The sequence below is a fragment of the Leptidea sinapis genome, chromosome 22, assembly GCF_905404315.1.
Source record: "Leptidea sinapis chromosome 22, ilLepSina1.1, whole genome shotgun sequence".
Lineage (NCBI taxonomy): Eukaryota > Metazoa > Arthropoda > Insecta > Lepidoptera > Pieridae > Leptidea > Leptidea sinapis.
The window spans coordinates 7,343,800-7,362,209 of record NC_066286.1 but is presented as its reverse complement, the minus strand read 5'-3'; the positions used below and the strand labels follow the sequence as shown (position 1 = coordinate 7,362,209).

General features: G+C 36.2%; 2 protein-coding genes across 3 annotated transcripts in view; one reads left to right on the top strand and one right to left on the bottom strand.

The window, feature by feature from the left end:
• The first annotated feature begins 3,390 nt into the window (after window positions 1–3,390).
• LOC126970875 (uncharacterized) lies at window positions 3,391–10,951 on the top strand. The gene is made up of 6 exons (XM_050817025.1): window positions 3,391–3,610; window positions 5,847–5,991; window positions 6,929–7,033; window positions 8,325–8,445; window positions 10,074–10,259; window positions 10,794–10,951. Exons 1-6 carry the CDS (start codon window positions 3,519–3,521, stop codon window positions 10,892–10,894), a joined length of 750 nt encoding a protein of 249 aa, XP_050672982.1. The 5' UTR covers window positions 3,391–3,518; the 3' UTR covers window positions 10,895–10,951.
• Window positions 10,952–13,212: 2,261 nt separating this feature from the next.
• The window catches only part of LOC126970788 (rho GTPase-activating protein 6-like), a 155,654-nt gene continuing 150,456 nt past the window's right edge, over window positions 13,213–18,410 (bottom strand). For both annotated transcript variants that reach the window (XM_050816880.1, XM_050816879.1), the window contains 2 exons: window positions 15,113–15,348; window positions 13,213–13,590 (listed from right to left, as the gene is read on the bottom strand). In XM_050816880.1, the coding sequence (XP_050672837.1) occupies window positions 13,266–13,590; window positions 15,113–15,348 (561 nt within the window). In that variant the 3' untranslated portion in view covers window positions 13,213–13,265. The remainder of the gene's footprint in view (window positions 13,591–15,112; window positions 15,349–18,410) is intronic.

Here is an 18,410-nt window from a genome sequence, read left to right as displayed (position 1 = left end):
GCTGTTGTCATAATTATTTGATATCATCATCTACAAATAAGTAATATGTATTTGTATGTATACACTTCGAGAAGAACATTTCATGTTAATTGCCATATGTGTCTGAAAATTAGTTAAAACAGTATTATATCACCTTCGTTGTAAGGAATTTGTAAGACTACATCTCACTTCATCCGCGTATATAAAGGGTTTTTAAATATAATAAGCATGTATAGACCTGAAGATTATCTCGTGTACTATTCCAGTTCAAATTCAAATTCAAAAACACTTTATTCATGTAGGTCACGGAAATGACACTTATAAATGTCAAAAAAAAATGTTTCTTATTGAATTTACCGATACTTCGTAAAGGGTTGAGCTAATGAGAAGAAGTAGCAAGAAACTCATTGCCACTCTTTTAAGTCAAGATTTACATTTTAATTGTTTTACAAATCATTTCAATTACAATATATGCAAAGTGACGCAACAAAAATACTCAAATGTCAAAAACTGAAAGGCTTACACGAGTAAGTCAAAAAAAAAAAAAGAGTAAATTAATACTTATAAACAAAAGAGTTATTGAGTATAGTAGATGCATCAATCCACACATGCCGTAAATAAATAGAGGCATTATGTGAGCATTTCATTCCGGTTCCGGTTCCCGGTTTCCCTTCCGTGCCCAACATAAATGAATCTTATTTCGAGGATGATTGCTATGGCAAACTAAACTAACTATTAGTATAGTTATAGCCCATCGACGTGAATTTCAATTTTATACAAATCCCGCGGGAGCCATGAATTTTTTCCGAGATAAAATGTAGCCTTTTTCCTTTCCCAAGCTATAGTCTATCGCTGTACCAAATTACATCAAAATCGGTTCAAAGGCGTAAAAGCGTAACAAACAAACTTACATTTACATTTATAATATTATTAGGGATACCTGATTTTCCGTACATAAAAATAGCAGATTATCTAGGATTAAAAGATATACAGAGTTAAATAAAACACTTTTAAAGGTTTAAAACGCGTGTAATTGTAACTGTTTTTACATTAGAGTCGCGTAAAAATTACATTTTTATTTCAGTTCACTCGACGTTTCAATACCTTCCCTGATCTCGTTTTCAGGGAGATATACAAAGAAAATACTAGAAAAGCAGAGGATAAACAATGTATGGAACATTTTAAAAATTCAAACAAACTGTTATAGTTTTAAGGTTTAAAATGTTAATGCTTTCGCCGGATAATCGAAAGAATATTTCATGATAATTCATAAAAGGTATTAATTTTCTCAAAAAGGCATAAAAGGCATTTATTTTCTCAAAATTGATTCCTTTAGAATTCCTTTTGATGTCATTTCTAATAACTACTAGATACTACTACCGCTTCGGAAACAAATGGCGCTCTGAGAGAGAAGAAGCGGCGCAAGAAACTCTCCCATAATTCTTTTTTTGCACTCTTTTCAATAAAAATATACAATATTGTACAGTCATTTTTATCGCTATATATTATAGATATTCAGCAGTCTCAATCTCGTTCCTATTACTATAGGAATTACGACAGAGCCATTTTTTTTTAACAAACATTTAAATTTATTTATAGATAATGCCTGAACAGTGGCTGGGACTTTATTATAGAAGTGTATACATTTATCCTTAAAGCTATTATGTATCTTATGAAGCCTACTAGAATTAGTTACAAGCAATCCCTTATTTTTAGAGTTATAATAATGAAAATCACTATTAAGAGCAAAAAGGTGACGATTTTTGTGAACGTAAATTAAATTTTCATAAATGTACTGAGAATGAACAGTCATAATATTTATTTCTTTAAATTTTTCTTTGAGAGACTGTCTATAACCAAGCTGATATATAGCACAAACAGCTCTCTTTTGCAGAGCAAACACTATATCAATGTCAGCAGCATGACCCCATAGTAAAATACCGTACGTCATGATGCTGTGAAAATAACTGAAGTCCACCAATCCAGCGGTCGCAACATTCGTGTACTCTCTATCTTTGTAACTGCATATGCCGCAGAGCTGAGTCTTTCTGCTAGATGGGCAATATCTGGACCAAATTGATTCCTTTAGAATTATTTTTGATGTCACTATATCCATTTACGGCTGTTTTCAATAACGTATCTCTATAGTTACGGATATACCCATGCTATCACCGTTTAATGATAAGATAAATACTCTTATATATCTTTTAAATTACTGTATCTACCATATGTTCGGAAAAAGTAGAGCTCGTGAGAAGAACATACAAGAAACTCAACGGCCACTCTTTTAAATCAAAAAGAGTGTGTTACAATGGCTGTAATATACATAACAAATAAGTTTGTAAGGTGCTGCATCTAATATATGAATCGTGTTAAAATAATATCAATTATTTCATAAAAAATAATAAATATTAAACTATATGCAACTGTACGAGTTGTTGCATGGACCAGCCCTCGTTCCCTTCGCACATGTTTGAGGGAAGGAAGCAACCGGCACACGAGGCCGCCGCAAGCAATGCCATTTCAGTGAGCATGACAAACCGTGTTAAAGCATACCTACTCGTACTAATTTTTTTTTATGGAATAGGAGGACAAACGAGCGTACGGGTCACCTGGTATTAAGTGATCACCGCCGCCCACATTCTCTTGCAACACCAGAGGACTCACAAGAGCGTTGCCGGCCTTTAAGGAAGGTGTACGCGCTTTTTTTGAAGGTACCCATGTCGTATCGTCTCGGAAACACCGCACAAGGAAGCTCATTCCACAGCTGAGTAGTACGAGGAAGAAAGCTCCTTGAAAACCGCACTGTGGAGGACCGCCACACATCCAGATGGTGGGGATGATATCCTAATTTGTGGCGTGTCGTGCGAAGGTGGAATTCGGCGGCAGGTATAAGGTTAAACAGCTCTTCGGAACACTCCCCGTGATAAATGCGGTAGAAGACACACAATGAAGCGACGTCTCTACGCCACGCCAAGTGATCCAGCCGTTCACAGAGCACTGGGTCCCCGACAATTCGAGCTGCTCTGCGTTGCACGCGGTCAAATGAATCGAGTGAGTCAATAATAAGTACAAAATTAATGCTCACAACGTTCAGTCTACCTATTATTAGGTACTACTCCTAACCGTGACGATGTCCACTTGGACGCTACTATGCAGTAATGACACTATGTTATAATATATATATCTCATTTTGCAAATAACACACACCTACATAGAGAAGAAACAGAAACTAACAGCATTAATACGTAGGTAATATTAAAGAAAAAAATATAGAGAAACTAATCTACAGGATCGTTGTAAAACATCTAGTAGTTAGAGAGTAGTATATTCTTTGCAAGGTCTAACGTTTGATCAATAAAATGCCAATCTATCTGAAAAACTTTTTCTTATTTAAAAACTATGAAGTGACACATGCCATAAACCAACACGAATCAACGTCAAAACATAATAAAATGGATTACATAAAAAAATTTGGTTGAGATAAAATCGAGGCAAAATTTACCAGTAATGTGAGGGGGGGATAAATATAAAAAAATATGGATCACTACTTGACCACCTACAGGAAGGACTACCTATGGCCAAACTTACCTGGAGCCCATTCTGCCGGTGAAGGGGGAGGCATTGCAGAGTATGTATACAAAATGTTAAGGACAACTACGGCGTTTTGCAAGAAACTTTTTGCCTCGCTCAGCCACATTGTGGAATCAACTTTTTGACCTTCAAGATTAGAGTTAAAACGTCAATTTTAAATTAAAAAGAATGCAATAAAGGACCACATTCAGAGAGAATGTGCACTCTGTGAGGCGTACGATTGAGAAATGTTTGTTTAATCTGTAATGCCACTTTTGTGTTCTGGTTAGTATGCATAAGTTTATCCCTGCTTAAACCTAGTGCCTCTTCCGCAGCCTTTATGTTGAAGGCTTGGGTTAGGGTTTTGGAAAGGGTTAAGCCCGGAGTATTGCTACAGAGTTGTTGCACTCTTGTGAACATGATGCATCAAGGGTTGATTTAACAAGACTCCTCGGGACTGTACAGAATGATTAAGGGCCACATTGAGTGATTTTAGCACCAACTCTTGCAAGTTCCTCAGCACATTCATTGCCTTCGATCCCTGCATGTCCTTGGAGCCCATCGAAGTGTAACTTTGTTTAATTCTCCCAGAGTGTTCAGTACAGTCCGGCAGTTGTCCACAAATCTTGAGACTGTTCTGTTTGAGTCTATAGGGGTATACCTCTGACTAGAAAATGGAGGCAAGGCTTTCTAAGTTGATTTGCCAAATTTGGGACACTCTCCGTAGATTCCACCGCCAACGTCAGATTCCGACTTGGATCCATCGGTGTACCATTTAAAGCTCCAGTTTTTCCTAGTAATTCTGTTATTTAACCATTACTCTCTTGAGGAGAATGCAATTTGAAAGTTGATGATAACCGAACCGACAAGTAGAGAACCATTTTTTGAGCCAAACTTAGCTCGTTTTATGATAATCAAATTACTAGGAGCTATGTATATTCCTAGCGTGGCAGAATGCTTACGACTTGTCAACCAAAAAGGGTTACAGTAATAATAAATTAGCTTTCCTTTTCTATTTTGCTGCATATCCATTAGGGATATTCTTCTATCTCGCATGTTTTATCTATATGTACGTCTATGGTCAACGCCAAACGGTCGGACGCGCTAAAATCTTACCACCGTAACAGTAAAGTTTCAGAGGTATCTTCTGTAAGCTGGTACAAGTCAGTTTGTTTTACGTTTCTTAAAAATATTGGCCCATACATAAGTAACAAATTCTTTCGCCACAAATTGGCTTCACATCGAAGACGATCCAATTCCAATCCAGGAGCAACAACAGTTGTAGCAGTATGGTTGACTGTCTGGTGCCATTTCTTTCGATTGGCTTTTGGATACAGAATCTTGTAGTTATTTGATCAAAAGAGTATTAGATTGACGACTAAAGCCAAAGTATAATGCATTCATTTGCGTCGATAGGTATCAGCTTGACAATCCGCAGATTAGGTCAAAACGAACACGCGAATCTGGTCGAAAATTAGCAGTTAGCCTAGCAGTAGAGGTGGTAAGTCGCATCGATTAGGGAGTATAATTCTGTTATTTAACCATTACTCTCTTGAGGAGAATGCAATTTGAAAGTTGATGATAACCGAACCGACAAGTAGAGAACCATTTTTTGAGCCAAACTTAGTTCGTTTTATGATAATCAAATTACTAGGAGCTATGTATATTCCTAGCGTGGCAGAATGCTTACGACTTGTCAACCAAAAAGGGTTACAGTAATAATAAATTAGCTTTCCTTTTCTATTTTGCTGCATATCCATTAGGGATATTCTTCTATCTCGCATGTTTTATCTATATGTACGTCTATGGTCAACGCCAAACGGTCGGACGCGCTAAAATCTTACCACCGTAACAGTAAAGTTTCAGAGGTATCTTCTGTAAGCTGGTACAAGTCAGTTTGTTTTACGTTTCTTAAAAATATTGGCCTATACATAAGTAACAAATTCTTTCGCCACAAATTGGCTTCACATCGAAGACGATCCAATTCCAATCCAGGAGCAACAACAGTTGTAGCAGTATGGTTGACTGTCTGGTGCCATTTCTTTCGATTGGCTTTTGGATACAGAATCTTGTAGTTATTTGATCAAAAGAGTATTAGATTGACGACTAAAGCGAAAGTATAATGCATTCATTTGCGTCGATAGGTATCAGCTTGACAATCCGCAGATTAATCCGTGGTAAGTCCCATCGATTAGGGAGTATAGTAATAATATAGTAATAACTACTACTAATTTTAAAACAAATGCCTTTACAATTTACCTTATCTTGCAAATAATTCATTTGATTTTATTTAGAGCACCAAAGCTATCTGGGCAGGAATTAGCCTTCTACCAGGCATGTATGCAACACACGAGACCGGCAGACTGCAGATGTCCTCAGTATTCCGGACAGGAAGTTCAGCTGCCACCAGGAAAAGAGGGAGGATGGAGTAGGAATGAGGTACGTAATACATTTTTATCTGACACCCATAGTACCTATGGGCTTTGTGTAGTTTGGCATTCTAAACAAACTTCTAAGCTTAAATTTAAGCGTTATTCCAAAAATTTGCCTGTTTAGAAGAATGTTTGCTTATTTCACCCATAATTATTAAATCTGGTATACCTGGCGTTTATGTTCTAATAGCCAAAGAAATTACATTTTTTAACCTGCATAATTTGTTATTAGCTTCCGATATATTTATTTTATGGTTGTTATTTACGGCGGTTTTCAATAACGTATCTCTAGTTACGGAAACATTGCTGTCACCGTTTAATGACAAGATGTTATCTATCCATCGTTATGTCCAATATTATTGAAATGTTAGTAAGCGTAAAAGTATAGATTTGTCTTCCTCTAGTTAGTTAAACTAAGGATAGATAAGTTATTGAAAACGGCCGTTAATCGCTATAAACTAATTAATGTTTCTGACAAGCTCACTGGTCAGACGTTGTGTTTACGATTTCCAATCGAAGGATTCCATCGTTATACATTTTCCAAGTATGAGTGTATGCACCTAGTGTATTCTGGGTGGTATTATTAAAACTAGGAATAAGAAATGTAAAAGTTGAGATGAGATTACTACACATTTGGAATGAACTTCCTTGTGTGGTGTTTTCGGGACGATACGACATGGGTACCTATAAAACGCGCGTATTCCTTCCTTAAAGGCCGGCAACGCTCCTGTGATTCCTCTGGCGTTGCAAGAGAATGTGGGCGGCGGTGATCACTCAACACCAGGTGACCCGTACGCTCGTTTGTCCTCCTTTCCCATAAAAAAAAAACATTTAGGCTCATCTTTTGAATTTCTCCAGAAATTCGATTGAAGTTGTAACTTATGGATGTATTTGTGCCTGCACTTATTGATAAGCATATAAAATTCATTCTCTGTCTGTTTCAGCTAATGGGTCCCATGCTGGATCCCAAATTGTATCCAGTAAAAGTTGGCGCAAGTCCAGAGACAGCTTCATCTAGATATGACCAGCCAAATGCATTTTTGGATAAAGTAACTATATTATATTAGTACTAATATTTAAAAACTAAACCTTTTTTAATTGCTCCAGAAATAATATTTGTACTTGATATTACCTGCTTGATAACTTAAACAGGTTTATTAATTTTAATATCCTTTTTACGTTAACATTAAATAGTAAGTGAGGTGTCCCGATTAGTTGTCTTACGAAAATGTATTGGGAAGGTCTTCTTTAGCAGATGCTTAATAAACAATATATTATGTAGATACCGTAAACAAAAATTGTTAAAAACAAAATGTACCAAATCGCACAATTAAAACAAATCTTAAAAACTTTTAATAATTGAAAAATTGAGGCTGACTGTTTGCCGTTATTTTTTTAAGCTTTCACAGCTTTTGAGCCTATCTAGATCTAAAATCTAAATTATCTTAAATTAATTCTGTGGTCTGGTGCTAAAAGGTTCACTATTAATTTATGCTCTTACTGGTGACTTTAATTGTTATAACACTAGAAAATAAGGAATTGTTTGTTACTTAGATACAAAACAGCTCCCAAGGGTGAATATACATATACATTTCTATTATAAAGTCTCAGTCGCAATTCAGTTGTTATCTCTAAATAAAATCATTTATTTAAAGTTACTCAAACTACTACTTAAAAATTGATATTGGCCCTTTTAGCACCAGAACACAGAATTGTATGAATAGAATATGTTTTATAATAGACTTAGGTAAAATAATAACGTATAGATAAAGCGTGAAAGTGAGAAGAACATCTCTAGATGATGTCAGTTTGTATCTACAGCAAGATAGAAAAGAAAAGCTAATCTATATTACTGTGACCAATTTTGACTGACAAGTCGTAAGCAGTCAGCCACGCTTGAAATTAGCTCCTGTTGTGAATTACTGATTACGTCACTTCGTCTATATGTTATACATATCAAAATTTCAGCTGTATATCTATTTCAGTTTATGTTTAGACAGACAGACGTACGTAAGGACGCACAGCGGAATCTCAGTATCCCGAATGTTCCTTTTTGATACAAATGGGGACATTCGACACGAGACATTGAGTCTCGTGCCAAAATTTGGCGAGTCAACATCTCCTGAGGATGCCTAGTGTAGAGGCGAAACACTCGTCGAATTGAACACGAATTTAAGCGGAATTTTGCACTCAAGAAGGCTCACGACATTGGAATAAATATGGATTTTCGCAAAATAAAGCCAAATTCGATAAATTTTCTAACGAAGTTATCGGTAATTAATTATTATTAATTTATAATTTTAGTGACCTTGTTATTATAGATATGTTTGATTTCCACAGTTACAATCAAAGTACCCGATGCTGTACAGCATATTGCAGAACGAAGCATCTCCAGAACTGAAGCAGAGGATCGACCGCGACAGGAATAAGACGACGTACCAAGTTGACTTCTGTGAAACAGGTAAAGGTTTGGAGTTGCGTATATGAGGGTAGATTAATAATCGAACCAAAGCTGTGGAGCAAACTTGATCAAATGATATTGGCCATTGTAGTTTTAAGTATAAGAGTGAAATTGCCTTGACTTAAATTTGAAACAAATAAATCATTATTATTTTATTTTATTTCCTTAGAGTATTATGTATGTATTGTATTATACGTCTAGAAAGACTGCGATACCTGTGAAAACTGAAAACGTCGAAATAAAATGAGGTTGACAGTTAACCTCTATTTTGAGCAATGCACGCATACTTACATCTAAGGTGACATACAAATCGCGAGTGTAAGACGTAGCTTGTCACGCACACTAAAGTAATAAACCTGGTCTGTTTTCATCAGTTCTGTTGCAGCAAGAGGCTATCCCCCTTGTTCATAATGGTCCGCTAACTTAAAACAGTCGCTAAGGAGTGTTTTTTCTCATTCTGGCTTAGGTCAATAGAAGAAGACAGAGTGTGAATTAGCAATGCTTTAAGTTAGCAGACTATTATGAATAAGGGGGTATATCTATACGTATAAAGTAATGTTATATACCGGGGAAAGACATCTATCTCACGGCTATCCTGTACCCGGCAGATAACTATATTTACTACTAGATCCGTCCTATAATTATCTCGCGCTTATCTGCTAGATAGCACTATATGCATTGAGAAACGCAAATATGTCTTTATTCGATAAATAAGTAGCAAGTAGCCTATTAGTAACTTGTACATTGTGAAACAGCCCCTAAATGTCATGCATTATCGCGCGGTATATTATATTAATATTCTGTGTATGTCATAGACTATTTAAGAATATTCCGTTACATCGATCATCAAAGTTGCTAAGCAACGCTGTCAAATAGCAGAATGCAATTTGTTTTGTTCGGCAAAGCAATGGTCCAAGAAACTATTATAGAAATGTAAAAGAATAAGTGCGAGCGAAGAAGAAAATAATTGTTGTATTATTCTAGGAAGTGTCTGCTTTTTAAGGTGTTAATTCTTTATAAGAGCAAGCTTCAGATAGTCTATTGAGGATTTATTAAATGAATTTTATCCACTAGATATTAGATGCTAGTTTTTCGGTTGTTAATTCGATCCATTTTTATTTTGGGTTATCTTATTGGCAAATAAAATATTTACTGTTTGCGTTTTGAACAGGTATTTTTGAGTGGTTTATAATTTCGTTTTGATGTTCCGAAATCTGTTCTTGTTTATATTCAATCTCAAACTACAGTGATGGAAGCTTAGATTACGTAATAATTTATATTTAGCGCCTCTTGATAAAAGGCCAGGTTTATTGTGCATATATGCTTTACGTACTTATGTGCATGACCGCTACGTCTTATATTCGCGATACATATGTAACTTTGTAATAAGCTGCGTGCGTTGCTGAAAATAGAGGTTAACAGTTAACGCTATTTTTTTCGACGTCTTCACAGGTATCACAGTCTATCTAGAGGCATAAATTATCAAAAGTTGGAATATTACTTTATTTAATGTTTTGACTTTTTTCTTATCACTGAACGTCCCCTTTCCAACGTGCCTCCTACTCAAAACAATATTTTTATAACATATAACATTATTTTCTGTCTATAATTATTTCATTGAATGGCAGGTCCGGGCGCCAAGTTTGAAGGTTTGCAACGTGCAGCCGACGAGAGTGGCACAGGACCCTGTGCTCAGCCCATGCGTCTACCCGGAGACCCATGCAGAGTGGGACCCAAACCCAGGATGACAACTCCAAGGTCAATCTCTAAGCAGGCAGGAAGTGGAGCTGCCAGCGATCCACGAGCTAAATGTGGTAAGTATTATTTTTGAGGAATATTAAGGGAAGTTTGTGATACCATTTCGGAATTTTAAACATGAACTTTGAGATAGATCTTTGCTTAAAATAAAACTGTGCATGCGCTCCAGAAATCAAACTTTAATATTCGAAAGAGAGTATTTTTTTTTAATTTTAGATAATTTCGAATAACTCGAAAACCAAGGGAGTCCCTTCCGTACTTAATATCGTCCTCTACCCACTACATCCTATATAGTTCCTGTAAAACTTACTTGTATGTGTATCTCAATCTATCTATAAGTGATTTCCCTTAATGCGTTACGTTACTAAGTCGTTTACCCTCCCATTTGATGTGATAAGTACCTTAAATTGATCTTTTCAAAATCAAAACGTTTATTGAACTCATTGCATTGATTTACAATGGCTTAAGTTCAGTCATACACTTAATTTCATAACAATAAATAAATTTCATAACAATTTCATTTCTTGAGTTGAATCAAACATTCTGAAACTACAGACCAGCATCTGTTGATACTTCTCCTGTCGTTTCAGAAACCTCATCAGCCACCCCTCCACTTGGCAAGTCGGAATACCAGGATGGCGTGTCTAAGCTCGGTGGTATTATAATGAGGGACAAACTTCACAGGAGATGAGCAGCTCCAATAAATACCATGCGTTGGATATCAATAAACTGATTATATATAATCTAATATTTTTGTTTATCTAAGAACATTACTGTTCTGCTGACAATACTTTTAAACTTACAAAATCAAATAAACTTTATTCAATTAGGCTTAAACTGAGCGCTTTTTATTAAAATATTTAGGTAATTTGATTTTTTGAATCTACTATATGTTCGGTAAAAGTAGAGCTCGTAAGAAGAACATACAAGAAACTTAACGGCCACTCTTTAATCACTCATAACTTTGCCATTTAACTTTTTTCCATAGGCCTTGTACTGTTCCGGAAATCCAGATAAAACTTTTGGCAACCATAACCATTTTGGCATGTTTATTTTTTGGTCTGTTGACCAACTCCCAACAGCGAGTTGTCCAAATTAGTAATTTCGATGATTTTTCTTAATGCAGATCGACTCAGTTTCGTGTATCGATCATTTTATTGTATCGAAGGAGAAAGAAAATTTGTCAAATTTAATAAAATTTAACAATTTAATTGTAATTCCACAAGTCTGTGTAACTAATTCAATAAATGTTCAATATGACCAACCTCTTGCTGAATGCAAGTACGAACATGTCTCAGAACACCATAAGTAGATTTATCTACACCCATGCTTTAAATCCTCTATTAAAGATTCTAAAACAGTTAGCTTATTGCCAAAATTAAAACTCCCAATGTCCTAATATTAGATCATCCAAACGAGTGTTGTAATGAAATTCAGTACAACATTATATCATCCGTTTTCATGATAAAATTCCTTTGGATGATATTATGGTTACTAGGATTGGCTTTTTTAATGTTAGCAGTAAGTTAACTGTTTCAGAATCTTTTAAAGAGGATTTATTTTATGAGTGCAGCTAAAGTTGTATGCAACTGTTGATAATTAGGTATTAAAAACTCATGTGATATATATGATATTACGTGGGTAACACTTAAAATGTTTAGAAGAAACGCCAGTTAGAAACATTGCTAATGAAAACTTTTTTTGAATTCCAAATTTTAGAACTCTTTGGTAACCTAATGTAGTATATTGCATTCATTTGTCATTTATTTTTGTAAATTGGTGGCAAATCTAAAACTCTTGTTACACGTGAACCTAACGCGAGAAATTTTTCGGTCAATGATTTATTATGACTTTCGTTGTGGGCTTACTCAACAATAAAGCCATGATAGGCTGCGATTAGCATTTCTTAATAAAGCCCCATCTCGTGCCACTATTTACAATTGGTTTAACGAGTTTAAGCGTGGACGTAGTAATCTCAATTATGATTCGCGTGAGGGACGTCCTCTAACAGTGACTACTGAAGATAACATCAGTGCTGTGCGACGCATGATAGAGGAAGATAAGAGAGTGACCTATCAGCAGATACGGGCAAGCCTAGGCATTGCGTCAAGTTCAAAAAATATAACACGAACATTTAGACGTCAGGAAGCTTTGTACCAGATGGATTTCTCATACTTTAACCGACGATCAGGAACACCTTCGCATGGACTGGTGTCGCCAAATGTTAGATAAGTTCAACGGCAGTGACTCAAATGCTGTATTTGTCACAGGTGATGAAAGCTGCATATATTGCTACGAACCCGAAACCAAACGACAATCAGCTCAGTGGGTGTTTTCTTTCGAGGATCGGCCAACTAAGGTAAAGAAAGGAAGACGTCAAGGAAAAAAGATGATTGCCTCATTCTTTGGTCGGAAAGGTCATTTCGCGACATTTGTGCTAGAAGGTGGAAGGACAGTTACTGCAGACTGGTATGTCAATCGCTGTTTGCCTGTTGTCTTGGAAAAAATTCGATAGCAGCGCCGTCGAAGCAGGATCCACCTTCACCACGACAGTGCTTCAGCGCACTCCGCAAAACGGACTGTTGAATATTTGACTATGGCAGGTGTCGAGATAATGAGTCATCCGCCATACAGTCCTGACCTGGCGCCCTACGACTTTTATTTATTTCCAAGAACTGAAGATAAAATTCGAGGTATTCACTTTACGAGCCCTGTAGATGCGGTGAAAGCGTAAGAAAATGCCATAGAAGAGAAAGGTTGAATTGGCCCACTGCTTTTCTCAGTGGTTCCATCGAATGTGACTATGTGTACAGAGTATCGGAGATTACTTCGAAAAACAAAAGTATTGGCAACTTTCTACATTAAGCCGTTTATCATTTTCAGTGTTACCTAGGTATCACATATAGAGCCACATTCGTGTTTTAATACCCCTTATTACACAACAGTTGCATACATAACTATTAATCTATTGGACTACAAATATGGGTGTGTAATGATAATTAAACAAAGTTTAAAAAGATAAATAGATATTTATGTATAAAAGCAGATAAGTTTACATTGTGTCACGTGGACGGAGACTGCGCGCTTGATATAAGCTCACCACGCTTGTACAGCATTGTGCCTTCTCGCCTCTCATCTCTTCTCACAGCTTCATCATCTCTTCTAGCAGTTTGGTCTTCTCTTCTGATATTATGATCACCTCTTCTGACATCATCTCTTTTTGTTTGGGTTTGTTTTAGTTGTTCACTCCTCCTCACATTTTGTTCACTCTTTATTGTTTGATCGTTTTTGACGACTTCTGTTCGCGATATTCTTGTTGCGCGGGAAACTGTTGTTTCGTCATGTTGCCTCACTATTACAGCTCGGGCATCTGAAGTGTTGCGTTCTCTGGAATTTAATATCAACATAAGAGCAGGTTTAATTTTTTCGCTTCATAGTGTGTCTTCTACCGCATTTATCACGGGTAGTGTTACGAAGAGCTGTTTCACCTGATTCCTGCCGCCGAATTCTACCTTCGCACGACACGCCACAAATTAGGATATCATCCCCACAGAGCGGTTTTCAAGGAAGTTTCTTTCATGCACAAGAAAGCTGTAGAATGAGCTTCCTTGTGCGGTGTTTCCGAGACAAAACGACATGGGTACCTTAAAAGCAAGTTTTGCAAGAGCATATGGGCGGTGGTGATCACTTTACACCAGGTGACCCGTACGCTCGTTTCCAGAACATGTTTCCAAAACCATATGCTTTCCAGCAATAACAGACAAAGTTTATTCTATGCTTATATTTTGCATGGAAAATATTCATGTGATTCGTAAATTTTGTTTACGTGGCAATTAGGTCCGATTTTATCTCAGCAAATGTAACCAAGTATAAGTAAGTACCACGTAAAGTATTCGTCAGTGAAATTTTTGTTACTATACGTCCTGATGTTTCAGGTATAAAAGAATATTTTTCCGCGGTTTTTTTCAATACAAATGGACACATCTTTGTAGTCTTTGTTGCAATGCCCGCAATTCTTCTGCGATATCTCTGATTTTGAAGAGATAATGGTGACTGATTACTATCTGTGATCTAAGCGTTCGTTTGTCCTATGGCCGGCTCAATGTATAGCAAACGACGAAAGGAAGCTTAAGAATGAAACAGTAAGAGTTAGTGTGGTGAGGCGAGTTGAGAGGACAGACTGCTGGCATTTCTTTTAATTTACAAAACAATTGAATTACGAAATTCAAAAGAATTGTCAAAAACGTTTGTGTGGTATGGGATACTATAACATAAATGACTTTCTTAATTATTCACCGATTGGGAATGGAGCGACCGCCCCAGGCTATTAAATAATAATATCCGGACGACCGAGCCTTGCTCGGATTTTTAAGAATGTATAAAACTTGAACAAAAAAAAAAACTAATAGGACATCTGGATTCGATCCGGGGTCTTCTGCTTTCCGGATCACCCAATGTCCCATCTGAGCTATAATAGTCTTGTATATAGTGGCGAAATTTACCTTTGTATTTTAATGTTATTGTTGCTGTTTCTCATTCAAACATGGATAAAACCATTTTTTTTAAATTGAAACCTAGCTAGATCGATTTATCACCTCCGAAATCCCCTGCATACTTAATTTTATGAAAATCGTTGGAGCCGTTTCCGAGATTTAGATTATATATATATATATATATATATATATATATATATACAAGAATTGCTCGTTTAAAGATATAAGATATAAATTAATATATAATATAACGATAGTAGAGTTTCGTGTGCCTGTTCTTCTCAGGTGTGAGGAATATTATTTCGAATGGGTGGTAGTTTTTGACATTCAAGCGATTTTAAATCATATTTCGAATAAACATATTTGAATTTAATTTGGCTTGATAAGTGAACAAGGCCTAACGCATAGCAACGTACCTTCCAAAAGCAACAAGTCTCTCAATGTCATGCCGCCTCTCCTGCTGCCGCGGAGGTGGGCTGGCGGGGGGAGAGGATGTTGAGGAAACCGAGGCGGGGGACGCGGGGGAAGAACCCACTGCCGAGTCACGCTTGGCCGATGATGACGACCCAGACGTAGACCTCCGCCGGGGGCGAATGGAAGGGATGTGGAGCGATGCTGTGATCACACACTCGTCTTCCGAACAACCTCCAGTCTGAAAAGATTTTAAGATGCTCTTATATACAGGGTGTCCCGTAATCAGTGGACCAACGGGATACCCGTGATAGGGGTGGTCATCATCTATCGAAAACACCAAATTTTTCTGTTCTAGGGCCAGTAGTTCAAAAGATATGATTTTTTAAGCATTATTTTGAAAATTCTACCCTTATCAACACAAAAGTTGAAAAAAAATATTTTTTATTTTTATTTTGCCCTGTTTCTTAACTTAAGGTGGCTGAGGAAACATGTGTCTTCACAATTAAATCCATTTTTGTGAATAAATATTGCCAAATTGAAAATTAAAAACCAAAACATGCGCAAATATCAAATAACTAAATTTGGAACGTGATGTTTGAAGCAAGCTAGTGCAAAAAAAATGTATGACAGCCTTGCGGACCATTATTTAAAAAACATCTGCAGTTCATACTGATTCCAAAAAGGTATAACAATATTACATTTTACAAAAAAAATAACTTAATAACCAATTTTAGACTCCAATTGCGAGAAACATTTAAGCGCTATCTATTCTGAGAATTATTTTGTTATCGAGAGAGAGATAACACAATATGCTATCTCTTTCTCGCTCAGGTACCTTTTTCGTTTACGGGGTCCTATTGGCCGACGCCTATGATCCCCACACCCTAATTTTTCAAATTATTCTTAGTTTCATCAGAGACTTGCTCATAGCTCGTAGCTGCACACGTGTTTTTTACTTCGCTACCATTACGACTCTTTTTTTTGGTGACTGACGCTTGAATTGGACCTTGTTTGTCTTTGTGATTTGGATACTGTTTGCCCGGATTTTATAAAATGCCTAATACCTATACTCCTCGTGAATATGCTGAGATGTATTTTATTTACGGTCTGTGTAATGCAAACGCTCGGCAAGCAGCCCGTACGTATCGTGAGCGCTATCCTAATCGCGACCGCTATCCGGATCATCGAATTTTTCTCCGTGTAAATAACGCGTATTTAGAAGGCAGAATTCCCGGAGCTGCAAACAACGTGGGAAGACCTAGAAGAGTCGATGAACTTCAAATACTGGCCGAAGTGACAGAAGAACCTTCTACGAGTGTTCGTCGTATTTCAAGACGTACTGGTATAGCAAAAACAACAGTACATCGCATTTTAAAAAGAAACAGTTTATACCCTTATCATATTCAACGAGTGCAGGCACTATTACCTGCTGATTATCAACGGAGGATAGATTTTTGTGCAGAGATGCTTCGCCGATGCCGACAAGATCCACTATTTTTCAATTCAATATTATGGAGCGATGAATCGTGTTTTAAAAGAGTTGGAGTGTTTAACATTCATAATTTACATGAATGGGCTGTTGTGAATCCACGTATTGTACGAGAAGATAGATTCCAGCACCAGTTTGGAGTCAATTTGTGGGCTGGAATCTTAGATGGTAAACTTATTGGTCCATTTGAGCTCCCACCGAGGCTTAATGGTGCTCGGTACTTGCAATTTTTAAGAAATGACTTAAGTAATTTATTAGCAAATGTACCACAGGAGGTATGTGAGAGGATGTGGTTACAGCATGATGGCGCACCCGCTCATTATTGCAGACAAGTGAGGGAATATTTAAACGAGTCTTACCCAAGTAGGTGGATTGGACGAGGAGGTACAATCCCATGGCCAGCTCGATCACCTGATCTTAATCCATTGGATTATTTTTTATGGGGATATTTTAAAGAATCCGTATATGAAACCGTTAACGATAACGAAAGACAGCTAAGACAAAAACTGAATGTGGTGAGTGAAAAAGTCAAAAATAATGAAAGGGCGTTAAAAAGTTTAAAAAGAAATTTTATAAGAAGATGCCGGCTATGCCTTAGAGTAAGAGGAAGACATTTCGAACATTTATTATAAGAAATAAATAAAAAAATTCTAACTATTTACTTTTGTTTTATTGTAAATTCCGCCAAGAAATTGCTATCTAATGTTGATTTAAAATAATTATTGTCTTTTATTGTTTCACAATAATGATTAATTATACCTTTTTGGAATCAGTATGAACTGCAGATGTTTTTTAAATAATGGTCCGCAAGGCTGTCATACATTTTTTTTGCACTAGCTTGCTTCAAACATCACGTTGCAAATTTAGTTATTTGATATTTGCGCATGTTTTGGTTTTTAATTTTTAATTTGGCAATATTTATTCACAAAAATGGATTTAATTGTGAAGACACATGTTTCCTCAGCCACCTTAAGTTAAGAAACAGGGCAAAATAAAAATAAAAAATATTTTTTTTCAACTTTTGTGTTGATAAGGGTAGAATTTTCAAAATAATGCTTAAAAAATCATATCTTTTGAACTACTGGCCCTAGAACAGTAAAATTTGGTGTTTTCGAGAGATGATGACCACCCCTATCACGGGTATCCCGTTGGTCCACTGATTACGGGACACCCTGTATACTTAGTCTGGCCATATATACTGTTACAATTAAAAATAAACAAAATATTACATTTGAATTTGGAATCTTAAATTTTTATATGATTGTTATTAGTAGTAAGAAACTCTCCATACGCTTGATATTAGTAAAATATTTATGTACCGGGCTATTAATAGATACAATGAGACCTCCTGTTCTCATCTTTTGACTGAAAAAGATCTGGCCGTCCACGTAGTGTACATACGAAAAAGGTGGCCAAAGCAGTAAGGGAAAGAATTCGAAGAAATCCTGACCGAAACATTATATTAACTTGGGAAAACATATATCGAAACATACTTGGAATGAGTAGAAAAAAATTGGCAGTTGAACTAGTATTAAAATTTGAAATTTCACAATGTTTAAAAATAGTTAAATCATTAATAACGATTTATATTTAAAACTTATTTTCAATAAAAATCAAATAAAAACACTATTTCAACAATGCACAGTATATACACATTGAACTTATCACTAAGTCCATTCAATTTCACTCTTATGATATACACAACACTAATGTTGCACAATACGACAGCTGTATAGCTACAGATATACTGCTATAAGTCATTCGCTAACGCGAACTCACCACTCCAAAAAGTGTAAATTTAACTATATACT

Coding starts and splice junctions, on each gene's coding strand:
- LOC126970875 (XM_050817025.1), top strand. CDS start 3,519: ATGGATCACTACTTGACCACCTACAGGAAGGACTACCTATGGCCAAAC. Junction 5,992..6,928: donor GAGGATGGAGTAGGAATGAG/GTACGTAATACA, acceptor TGTCTGTTTCAG/CTAATGGGTCCCATGCTGGA. Junction 8,446..10,073: donor AGTTGACTTCTGTGAAACAG/GTAAAGGTTTGG, acceptor ATTGAATGGCAG/GTCCGGGCGCCAAGTTTGAA.